This window comes from Fusarium musae, chromosome 1, assembly GCF_019915245.1.
Source record: "Fusarium musae strain F31 chromosome 1, whole genome shotgun sequence".
Taxonomy (NCBI): domain Eukaryota; kingdom Fungi; phylum Ascomycota; class Sordariomycetes; order Hypocreales; family Nectriaceae; genus Fusarium; species Fusarium musae.
This window is the reverse complement of record NC_058387.1, coordinates 265,401-277,076: the sequence shown is the minus strand read 5'-3', so window position 1 is coordinate 277,076 and position 11,676 is coordinate 265,401. Positions and strand designations below refer to the sequence as shown.

General features: G+C 47.9%; 3 protein-coding genes across 3 annotated transcripts; 1 reads left to right on the top strand and 2 right to left on the bottom strand.

The window, feature by feature from the left end:
- Positions 1–7,183: 7,183 nt before the first annotated feature.
- On the top strand, positions 7,184–8,599 carry J7337_000104 (uncharacterized protein; the record flags this gene model as incomplete). Its single annotated transcript, XM_044817868.1, has 2 exons — positions 7,184–7,355; positions 7,413–8,599. 2 exons carry the CDS (start codon positions 7,184–7,186, stop codon positions 8,597–8,599), a joined length of 1,359 nt encoding a protein of 452 aa, XP_044685570.1.
- Positions 8,600–8,678: 79 nt separating this feature from the next.
- On the bottom strand, positions 8,679–9,520 carry J7337_000103 (uncharacterized protein; the record flags this gene model as incomplete). The annotated part of the gene is made up of 2 exons (XM_044817867.1): positions 8,679–8,720; positions 8,771–9,520. The coding sequence occupies 2 exons, from the start codon at positions 9,518–9,520 to the stop codon at positions 8,679–8,681; spliced, it is 792 nt and encodes a 263-aa protein (XP_044685569.1).
- A 654-nt stretch (positions 9,521–10,174) lies between these two features.
- On the bottom strand, positions 10,175–11,239 carry J7337_000102 (uncharacterized protein; the record flags this gene model as incomplete). Its single annotated transcript, XM_044817866.1, has 1 exon — positions 10,175–11,239. One exon carries the CDS (start codon positions 11,237–11,239, stop codon positions 10,175–10,177), a length of 1,065 nt encoding a protein of 354 aa, XP_044685568.1.
- Positions 11,240–11,676: the final 437 nt, after the last annotated feature.

Sequence of the window (11,676 nt, the reverse complement as noted above, 5' to 3'; positions counted from 1 at the left end):
AGGCATATTGCTAAAACTCACAGGCGAGTATCTGAGGTCTGCAATTTTCCCAGCCATTTTTCTCACTCGAGCCACAGTCCATAGGAGATATGCTATAACTGCATCAAGTTCGTTGCAACCTAGCACATAGCTAATGAGCACCAAGGCTTCCCCAAGGCCGAGGGAAAACAGTGCTTGTAAACATCGAGGATAGTTTTGCCAGGAAGTGGATGATACGATGGCCAGAACCAGACAGCCATCTGAAAGGTTGTTTAGCTATTGAATTCTAAGTCTTCTGACACAAGACCAAGCGAAAAACAGTGCATACCAGCGAAAGAAGATGTTCAGGTCTAAACAAGTTAGACCAGAACGTGGCTGTACTGACAACCACACAATACAACACAGATTTCTTGTAATGGCTGCCTGGCGTCAAATTTCTGTCGGCCTTCAACACCCGAAAGAATTCAACGGTGATCAAGGTCCATAAAAAGTGACACGTGCCGGTCAGAAATTTCAGTGTTGGTTGAGACGGCCCAAGGGTAGCGGATAAAGGAGCGAAGAGCTCCAGCGTCAGTTGACCCCTAGCGCTGAACTCGGTCAAAGTATCATGTAGATGTACAAGAAAGGGGCTGTAATCGGGGGATGCGCGGCTTATGATAAGGAAGGCAGTAATGAGTATTGGCAAAATAATAATCTGCCGGATCGCTCTGGGACGTGCAGGCTTGATCGCCATTGTGTTGATGTCTCTGGCAACTGACCTATTTCCCGAGTTAATAGGAAAAAGAAGAATCCGAGTTGAAGTGAGACGGTGGCTCATGCCGTCTTGCCGCTAGTTCATCTGGTTTTTGTTGGTCTTATGCATGTTGGTTCTGTACCCTGGCAGCAACATACGATATTAGCCATTATAGGACTCTGCAGGGTGGTTCCTCTGATTATAACCGAGGTTCAAAAAGATGAAATGCCTCGGCCGGAATTCAATTGTATTCTTTAACAGATGCTGTCGTGGTCTATGGTTGATGTATCCCTTAACGTTTTTTAGTATTGCTATAGTGTTTAAGATTAGCAGTGGTCCCTGTAGTTAGGGTATCTCATCCTCTCTGTACTACTGCCGTAACAAGGATAATAAGCAGTGGAAATAGAAATAAAGGAGTTTATAATAAAAAGTAGTAGAGTGATATATATTAGAATATAGAGGAATTTCTTAGTTTCTATGCTTATTTAAATGAGCAAACTGCGGAAGACCTGGAGAGTGGCATGTGTAGTTTAGAAGGATCGGCATGGGTTTGGTAGGTAGTCAAAGTTCCACTAGGTTCTCTCTGCCGGGATGAGCTCACAGCCACAAGTCTCAACTGCTAATAACACTTCTAGCCGATCCTAGGAAACACCAAGAATTACTGCCTATAGATACACTTTCCGTTGCTAATGTAGTAACAATGCTGGAACTCAGGGGGGCTTCCTGGCCCTCCCATACGAGGCGGTATGCTTTATTCAACGGAGGGTCTTTATCCGTGTGTTATAAAGCGTTCCAGGAAACAGGCGTTAATGAACAAAAGGTCCACGAGTTTAGTGAAATACACTAGGCACCAGATAGCCCGACTCACTGTCAGTATAAGGTTATGGAAATGGAAAACAAGTGGAAGATCTCGAGGCGAGAAGTTATCGAGCCCAAGGACTATTCAGGCTCTAACCGATACTCAGCGTTGAGGCAAAGTGCAGGTTGGGTTAGGAAAGTGCTTGAATATTTGTGATTACCTGATTTTGGATAGCTTTGGCGGCGGTCAGTATACTGCGTGAACTGTATCGAGAAGGATGTCATTTTTGACTTGATGGACCTGATAGTGGCTGAGAGCTTATTCCGGCACAGAGAACCTCGTTGATTCTCACATTCCCGGCCTTGGTTATAGTCCCTTGAAGATTCATATACGAAGAGACTATTGCTTCTATAATCACCATTCGATAATTAGAGTAGCTGTTTGGACACTTAGCTGCGACTGGCATCAATATTGCTGTCTAAGGGGTTAAAATGTGCTGCTTACATAAATTGGGTACTGGCGCCGCTGCTGAGTTGGCATAACAGAAAGCCTAACATACCCCTGCTTCGCTGGACACTCAGATCTGCCAGCTGCAGGAACCAAGAACTCCAGCATTTTCATCGAATTGAGCTGAAATTTAGAGCATTGAAAAAATTGTAATAACATTATATATTATTTAACGGAAAGGGATGCTAGTTAAGAGCAGTACGGATCCAGTCTCAACGAAAAGCGTTACAGATGGTCTACCGCTTAGAGTTACGGGTGTGTTGGTCTGTTTTGAGGCCTGCTAGTTAATGCCCAGACCAGTGGGATTTCACCCGGCAGGCTTAATCTACCAATTAGCTAGCATCAGTACACACAGCTGTGTTGTTTGGGCCTTCACTTGGGAAGAGAAATGCGTTGTAAAAACGAGTTTAATCTACGAGTTTGATGTATATATCCTGTGGCAAAAGGCATTAGTCTGCCTTTCCATATGCCTCGTCAGTATCCAGGAGCTACCGCGACATTTATATAAAGATCCAATCCAACAAGAGAAAACCATGTGCGCCGACCGATCTTCTTACAGGCCTTCCATCGGCCAGTGGCCTCAATCCCACCACCTAAATCTTGCCCTGCCTTTGCGGGGCGCTAGAAGTTCTGGGGCGGGCGATTACCAAAGCTCTGCTGCCAATCGGTACAGTGAAGCTGTCGGCCAGTGTGTCACACCCGGACCACCTGAATGGCAGGGTTTCTCGACTGAGGCCAATCCTCACTATCGAACCTCATCTTGGTATCCTGCGCCTGCATACAATCACCTGAAACTGGACCTACTGCAGCTATCGACTGATTCGTTCAGGCGATGGACACCTGGAGTAGAGTACAGCGCGCCACCGGAGGACAGGTTACAGCCCCAGGAACGATTCAGGACACCTCGCCGCTATTCAAGCGGGCGACAAGTGAAGCAAGAAGACGGCGTTGACGATGACGAGTTTGTTTTTGTTTCATATGCGCCTCGCACCAAGGGATTTTTTCACTTTGCTTGTCCCTTCTACCTCTATGACCCAGAAAAACACCAGCAATGTCCCCTCATCGTAGGCTTAAAGTCAATTGAGGGTGTTATTGAGCATGTCATGAAACACCATTCCCGTTCACCTTATTGTTCAAGATGCTATCGGAAGTTCAACTCACTGATTGATCGCGATGATCACGTTTTGAGCGGTAGATGCAAAAGGCGTTACCCGGACCCGTCGGACGGAGTCAATGAAGACCAAAAGGCCTATATGATAAGAGCCAATGATCAGTACTTTACCGAAACGAGGCGCTGGAATAGGATGTGGTCAATCATCTTCCCGGCTACAGAGTGGCCTCGGTCTCCATATCTCGATTACGGCCAAGGGCTCAAGACATCAATGGCAAGGGATTTCTGGGATCTTTACGGCGTGCAACTTGTCTCGAAGGCCCTTGAACGCCAAAGGCCATTCACAACCCAAGAGAGTAATGCTCATGGTACACTCTATGAATTGGGGCTCCAAGATCTCTTAAACGTGGTTACTCAAGAATAGGACTATCAAGAGCAGGGGGGTAGGCATCAGGTTATGAATAGAGGGCATAGTGGAGGGAGGAATCTATGGCTTCATAAAAAGGTCGATCGGCATCGGGTGTAGACAAAAACTAGATTTCTTCTAAAGGTGTATTTCCTTGACGATGGTTACTTAGATTAGAGGTTCTCACGACCAATGCAATGGGCTCAATGAACAACGCCAGAGAGATAAACGCCTTCCTATTTATATCTATTAAAACTCTTTAAAACTTTACAAAAATGAAGAAATGGAAAAGTCGTCCGGATATAACAACATGACAAATATCTTCCTCCATGCTTAGCAGATTAAATTCCCTCCCTTAGCAGCAATTATTTAGTGATGACAGAAATGCAAAAAGGAAGCATCATAGAAAGGATCGTTTCCAGTTCCGGTTGAGCCTCGCGGCTCTAAGATTGACTTAGTCTATCTAACTTTGGTAAAGCCCAGAGCCTCCTGAATTAGTAAAACATGATAGGCCATGCAGCGCATCCCGCAATCAATCCTGTGAGCTGCGGGGACCCATATCGTTCCCGTATGTGTTCGCATAGTCGTCATTTTGACTTGGTGACTGGAAGGAACCATTGAGGCCTCCAACGTAAGGCACATGAGTATATACAGAGTCATGAGCAGTAAAATATTCAGTGGGAGCATAGTTGTTCCCAGAACTCGCATATACCCCAGAGCCCCGGACTGGGCTTGGGGCACTGTAACTAGTCAACGTATTATTCCAATTAAAGGAATTGCTTCTCTGACCTCCAGTCGGCATTCCATAAACACCAAGTTGGGCTGGGCGAGAGTTGTAACCTTGCGTTTGGGACTGCAAAGGCTGAGAGGTAAGTGTCGGATTCGAAGCCAGGTAGGTTGGGACATGGTAGTTTGATACAGGTGCTATCTGCACACTACCCGACTGTGCTTGTGGAGGTACGGAGGGGCTACTTCGGGGTTCTGACAAAGTGTTATAGATTCTATCCGCAGATCGTCTAGCGATAGACTGAGCTTCTTCTTGCGAAAGACCCGTCCTAGATGCAAGCTCATCTTGAATTATCGACTGCACCTCTGCACGTGGCAGAATAATCTCGATGTACGGCGACGATGGGCAGGGCTTCCCGGGAAAACACCAGTTCCAAATGATATTCCATCGAAAGGTTTCGTCATGCCGCGGATATGATCGAAGTTCATCTCTTAGCCCCTCGTATTCTTTGGGCAGCATAACACCTGATTGCTCGATATTGGCTGGCTTAGGCTGGCATTCGACATCCGGATTCATGTGGATATCAAGCCTATGTGAAGCACCCCTGCCACGGAATAGAAAGCGGCATCTTGCACAATAAAGAACGACGTCCTCTTCCTCAAGTGTTTCAAATCCTAGTCTCACCTCGCCTATCCGATGTTGGCGACTGATGTGCTGCATGACATCCGATAGACGAGTTAACCGGTAGCCCCTACACTCCGCATATCGGTGCGGGTCATCTTTACAAAACGGGCATTCGAAGGATGGTACTGCCACTCTTCCTGGGGGGTATTTCGGTCCGTCGTCTACTCCGTCGTTGTGGCCGTTGCGGCGGCGCTTGTTCGCCCTGCGGCCGCTTTGAAGAGATGATTCGCCAGCGACTTGGCGGGGCTCACTGTTCCCCAGGTTCATCTTGACGCCGATTCTTGGGGTACCTGTAGTACATGAGGATGGTGCTTGGGTGATTAAATTAGAGACAAACGAGTGGTAAAGTCCAAGCTTTAGCCGTTGAATAACAAGTGAGATCGGCTCCTGGCTCACTTGGGACGGCTTTCAATCAAGTGCAGGAGCCGCAACTACTAATACACAGACAAAGATAACATTGTCCTTGAGGCCATGTTTTAACAAACATTCCGATTCACACTTTGGGCACAGATTGTGTCAGGTAGCAAGGCATTTCCTCAGTTTCCTCGTAGTTAGGTTCTCGATGCATGGAGCTGCATATCGTCCAACACAATTGCGAACGGCAATTAAACGTTCTTCTGGTTGGAGATAATAGGATCGAACTTAAGGCCGCCGTTAATTAATGATTGGCGATGCTTCGTCAGGGCCACCTGTCCTCCATCAAGCCCCACTTTGACCGCCTACAATTGACAACGCAGCGCTGAAACTGGGGCGTTGGCCACGTCAATCCCACTGAGGGCAAGCGAGGACCATAATTTACTACTGACATAAATACTTGCGCCCCTTTTGGAGGTATAACTCACGAGGCATTTCTGTCACCTCAGCTGGCTGCCCTGATTATTTTACAACCAACCTGGGCCTCGCGTCAGGCCTCGTCCACAATTGTGTAGTCCTAGAAAAATACTCTCGAGTCCGACTCGCTGATTGTTGATATGATGGATTTGTTTCAGCGAGGCTGCGATGCAGTTTTCAAGTCTCTGTCGAGATAACTTGTGACATCCGCTGCGCCATTTGCTTTTCTGACTGAGTTGTCTTCAGACGCCGAAGTTTACAGCAATATGGATAATTACTAGAACATGATGTACACGATTGTGTACGAAGCCATCAACTGTGAAAAAAACGACACAATTGCGGAAAATGCAAGATTTATATAAGCTGTATAATTCAATGCGCCATTTCCCGCTTGCGAGGAGCAATATGTGAGCTTAATTACAATGCTACAATGACTACTCCAGAGCCAATTTCCCAAAGGTTAGACTCGATCGCCGATCGTGGATACGTACCGCATGCTAATAAAGCCGTTCCTGCAGCCCTTTAAACCAATCGGGTACTATTCCCGAGTACCATGACCGCATCCAAGACTGGCTGCTAGACCCAGCTCTGGATATCCAGGGTAGGCTGTTGGGCCACCTCACCATACAGCCCCAGCCTGCAAAAGAAACGCCAACATACCCACCACCCAAGGCGCACCTTTAGGTGGTCGCCTTTTCGCCTGTAATTCCAGCGGCCGCGCGCGCTTTAAAGTTGCTTTGTTGTTCTCCGCCAGTAAACTGTGGCTGGTGGTTCATGGTGGTAAAGGCAACTTGAGAGATTTTGTTAATGGATGAATGGGATTTGTGCTTGCTCACAGATCGATCGCTTTTACAACATCATACCGTGTACAAAGAGGAACCTGGAAAAAGCGTCGCTCATGCAATTAGCTCAATTGATTTGGCGGATCCCTGCCCGCACTTTTCTCACTGACTGCCAACACATCATCCACATTTGTGTGGCATGCTCCCCCGTGCTCACACCTCCAATTGATACTGCCAATGAACGCAAGGCGAGTTGTACCAATCACTACAAGCCGAATGGCGAGATTGTCGAACTCCAAATCAAACCAACGTGAAGGGTAATACCAATTTGCACCATCACCCCTCACGAGAATATGTAGCATCCAGACAATCGGGGTCTCACAGCCCCGGAGTTGATTGCCTTAGCTTGTTGTGCACTTATAACTCTTGACTCGCCTTGCGGCTCAAGTATGCTGGCCAGCACATTCAATCTGATCCCTCAACGTTCCATACCAACGACCTTCCAATCGCCTCTCTACTGCAAGCAAGCAAATTCTCGTATCTTCTGGTCAACCCGTTATATGGCTTTTAGCAGGCAGGGACTTCCCCGAACGAGGATTCGGGATATTCTAAACAATAGCTGAAATGCAGGAAGCAACTATACATGAGTACATAAGGAAAACAGCAACAGGCGATGTGACACGGCCGAAATCAAGGCTGCAATTCCACAACCGCGTCTCTCATTGCCCTTACGGAAGACCTATCTCCCCAGCACCGCCGAGATCAGGAACCTCGAAGATTTACCCACAAAACTCAAGTGAGAAAAGACCCAGTTCCACGATATACCCAAGGCTAATGTGAGATTTCATAATAGTTCCTAACGACGACCTATTGTTAGATGAACTTCTGACTGAGCTAAAAGACAATGCGATCTCACCGCAGGCTGCATCACTAAATAGCGTGATCCTGCAGCGTGGTAAACTATCTCGACGACCAGATACTCCAATCCCCATTCCACGAAATTTCAGAAATAGGGCTGGATTGTCATTGGATGCTCTCAGGTTCCCTTCAAACACATCCAGCAATGAGCTTGCCAGAGAAGACCAAAAGCAGAGCCCGCAATTCCCATCCCGCAGTTCAACCCCCAGCAAACGAAGACGTACATCTGGATTTGGCGATGATCTTTCCGACTTGGATGAAGAGGGTGATCGGAGCCCCAACGACAGCGTCAAGAAATTCGCCTGCCCGTACTTCCGAAAGGATCCGGAACGCCATCTGGAATGCATCAACCTCAAAATGGTTCGCATCTCCGACGTGAAGCAGCATTTGAAGAGAAGACATACAGCGCCTTACGCCTGTCCGAGATGCTCTCAGGGCTTCTTATCTTTGAACCGGCAAGAGGAGCATATACTGAAACAAAACTGCTCACCAGGGTCTGGGGCGAACTGGGATAGTGTATCGTTGGCTTCGCAAAGATCCCTGCAGGCTCGCTTTGCGAAGGGCCTTTCGCCAGAGGCACAGTGGTACGGCATTTGGAAGATTTTGTTTGGTGCACCGCGCGGTACCATGCCGAAGCCGCATCTTGATGGGGTTGTTAAAGAGGTTATCGGGATTCTTCGCGGTATTTGGCTGGATGAAGGTCGACAGCTGATCTCTGAGTTCGTGCAGGCGAGTGACCAGCCGCCCGACTACACTGACGAATTGTATAAACTGCTTGCACGGCTTCTCGACGAAGTTGAAGCTCGCTTCGAACAAAAGCCTTTTGAGAAGGTCTCGGGCAAAACATCTGTTATTTCTGAACTAAGCCCCGAGGAGTCTGGTGGGGTACAGTTGGATACTATTTCGCATCACGTAACGGAAGGACTCGACAGTCAATCCCTCTTTGCGCCCTATGACACCACAATCTTGCCATTCGAGTTCTCAGCCGCACAGTCGGAGGTCTCAGAAGTTTCGTACCAAACATCAGAGCCCGGCTTTCCGGGAGCGCCGCTTTTCCCGACTCAATTTCCTTATATTGATAATCCTGTATCAGATTTCGACTTTGCGGATTACAATCAATAGCAAACTACATCCATGCATGGAGCCTAGTTGTGGAATATGTATAGCCTTTCAATTAGAGCAATTGACAATGCTCAACTTCTCAGAGCCATTGCCTGACTATGAGCTGGCCAATGCCGCGATTCTACTGAAGTAATGTTGCGATATAATGCGCAAGAGTATAGCGATAGATACATTTGCAAAAGTGTCACCGAACTGCCCAACAGCTGCCGGTCCGTGAAACTCGAATACTCCAAGTGCTGCGTTATCCTCAAAGGTGTTACCTCCCGATGCTTCAAAAGTAGCAATAGGCCAGCCCTGGCCTGACACAGGGACAAGCTCCCAGCTTCCAAAGTCGCTATCAGAAAAGGCTTCCACTATCTGTCTCATTGTTGATGTCTTTTGTGTCTTCCTCTTTCTCCACTGCCACCTCTGAAAGGTACCATTGACATCAACATCAAACGGCCAGGTAGCGCCATCATTAAACATGCTCGTCTCCACAAAGTTGGCTTGGAAGCCATCGAAGGTTATGGTGCTCTTGCTGCTGAAGGTATGACGACTCTCTATGGTGCAAATAGGCAGATTCTCAGATGCATATGGACCTTCCTTGATCTTAAGCCTGCTGCTAGAGAACATCTTTGCAGAGTATGCTACTGGGCCTTTGAGCTGATGGCCCAGCTCGAGACAGCTAGTGCCGCCGCTGATCATTACATTCCAGATATGGAACTTGGCGGGGAGTCTGGTGAAGCCCACACGAGGATAGTAGCTTGGTGGTCCTTGCAAGCCAGAAGGTCCTGGTGCAGGTGGATAGATGGGCTGCTGATAAGCGGATAGAAGTGGGTTGGGAGGTGCCTGGTAGTATGGTGGATAGCTTGATGGTGCTTGGTTCGTATTGGTACCCGATGGAGGGCCAGGCGGTCGATAGTAGTTGGGATAGTTAGACATGATGGGAGAGGCTGGTGGCACTGTAGATATTCCCGGACTCGGGAGTAATAGGAGGGGAGTATTTGAGGGGAGGGAGGGGTAAGGCAGCGTGTTCAAATCTCAGTTTAGAATAATACCTACAGATTCGTTACTGTCTTGGGGAGGGTATCAACCTAAATACATTTTGTAGTTTCTCGTGGTTTTTCCCATTGATCGCGGGATGATCCCTTTTCTTCAAGTTTTAAGTGGGGTCAAGTCAAGCTTGGAGCTTACTCTTTTAGGTGAAATCGTGCGCCGTGAGTCAGTTTGCAAAACCTCACATAGTGCTGATAAATCATGGCTGATCGCAGATCAATCAATCAAGAATGAGCGTAAGTATCATGTCAATGCGAGAAAGCGCCGCACCGTAAAAAATAGCAAAGTTTTGGGGGAAGTAGGCCGCCATCTACATAGATTAATGAACATCATCACTTTAGTGTACCGAAAGTGGTTTGAGGATATCTCTGCTTTGGCTCTTATCGGCAATCTTCTAAGGAATCTGTATGCTCCAGTGATGAAAGCAGAAGCCACTCGAACCTCTTGATGCGGTTCCCTCGGCTCTTCTTCTTGATGGCACAGGATTTATACCTGCAAAAGCCATATTGCATGGCTTGGACTTTTGTTCTGCTCATAAGACTAGGGCGTCGACCCATTTGGCAGCCAAGAGGAATCCGTAACCTGGACTTGAGCTGTGTTCATAGCGGTCCCATTGTTGTTGGATGATCCGTCGTTGAGAGCTGCAACCACTGCAGCTTCCACGGCGGCTTTGGCGTAGGCTGGAGTCTTATCAGCCGGGGTCTGAACCTTTACGATCTGAAGCGTGCCAGTGACATTGGAAACAAAGAGATTGAGCACAGAGTAGTCCTTGGTGAGGATATCCGTGAATCTCTTCTGAACATCCGGTGATCCAGCGATGGGAGCACTGGCCCAGGTGATGTTCATTGTCACGACCCAGGAGTTTTGGTTACTGAGCGGGCTGACGACGCTGAGGTGGCCTTGGGCTGCGTCAGTGGCCGCCGTGTCTACATTCGTGGTGTAGATGAGATGAATTGCGCTATGCAGCGAGATATCCTCTCCTGCCTTGCCCATTGGGATCGGGTAGTATACATGGCAGGCCCGAATGAGACCGCCTTGAATTGGAACCTCCCCGTTAATTGTTACAATAGGATTGCCACCATCAGTAGGCGTAGGGAGGCCCTGTCGTTCAATGGTTGCAAACAATGTCTGACCGACATCGTGGACGGTATCACGAACAGTTTCACCATCCTTCCAGAAAAGTGGGATGTTCATAGTTCCCATAAAAGCCGAAAGATCTTGATACATCGATACTGAAGGGTTCTCATTGAATGATAGGCCGTTGGGATCTGTCCACAGGCCCACAAGGCCGTCCTCGGTGGTGTTGGTGGTGTTAGTCTTGCCAGCCGGGTTTGGAAAGACGCCTGTTGCCTTTTTTGCTCCCTCTTTTGCGGTGGCAGCCAGCCGAGCACTGGCGTAGGCAAAGGTTGCAGCATATGTGGCCAAAATCTGTGAATCTGTTTGGCCAGCTACTACTGTAAAGCCAGTGTTGCTATTGTCCGTGAGGAGAAGGGCGCCTGCTGCTTTGCTAACAGCTTCGAGAACGGGAGTAATATCGGCCGAGTGGCTTAGGGCCCATTGACCTGCCGATTTGGTGCCGTCTAAGATGTTTCCAAAGAGACCCATGATGGTAAAAGTGAAGTATTAATGTTTAATTGTGATGGAATAGATTTGTTGTGTGCTTGAAGAATAGTTCTGTGTAGATAAAAGACAAGCCGTTGACGGTGAGTGATGGGAGGGGGATTTGGATGACTTTATAATCCCTCCCAACATGAGCGGGCGTAGGAAGGCTCATTTTGAAGGATCAGGTTTCTTCTTGCTTAAGTCTGAGACTTGCAACTCTGTGTGTGGCTTGGTCGTGGGGAGCTGAAAGCAGATTCTAATACATCCCCTTTCCGCTTTGGAGTCACTGGCTGAACACTAACTCTATTGGTCCTAGCTCTACATATCTCCCCCGCAAGTTCTCTGCGATCCAGACCTATAATGGGTGTTCTTTCAACACCCAGCTGCGCTCCTTAGCGCCATAACATACGGTTCTAAACCACGACTGATACTAAACGCTT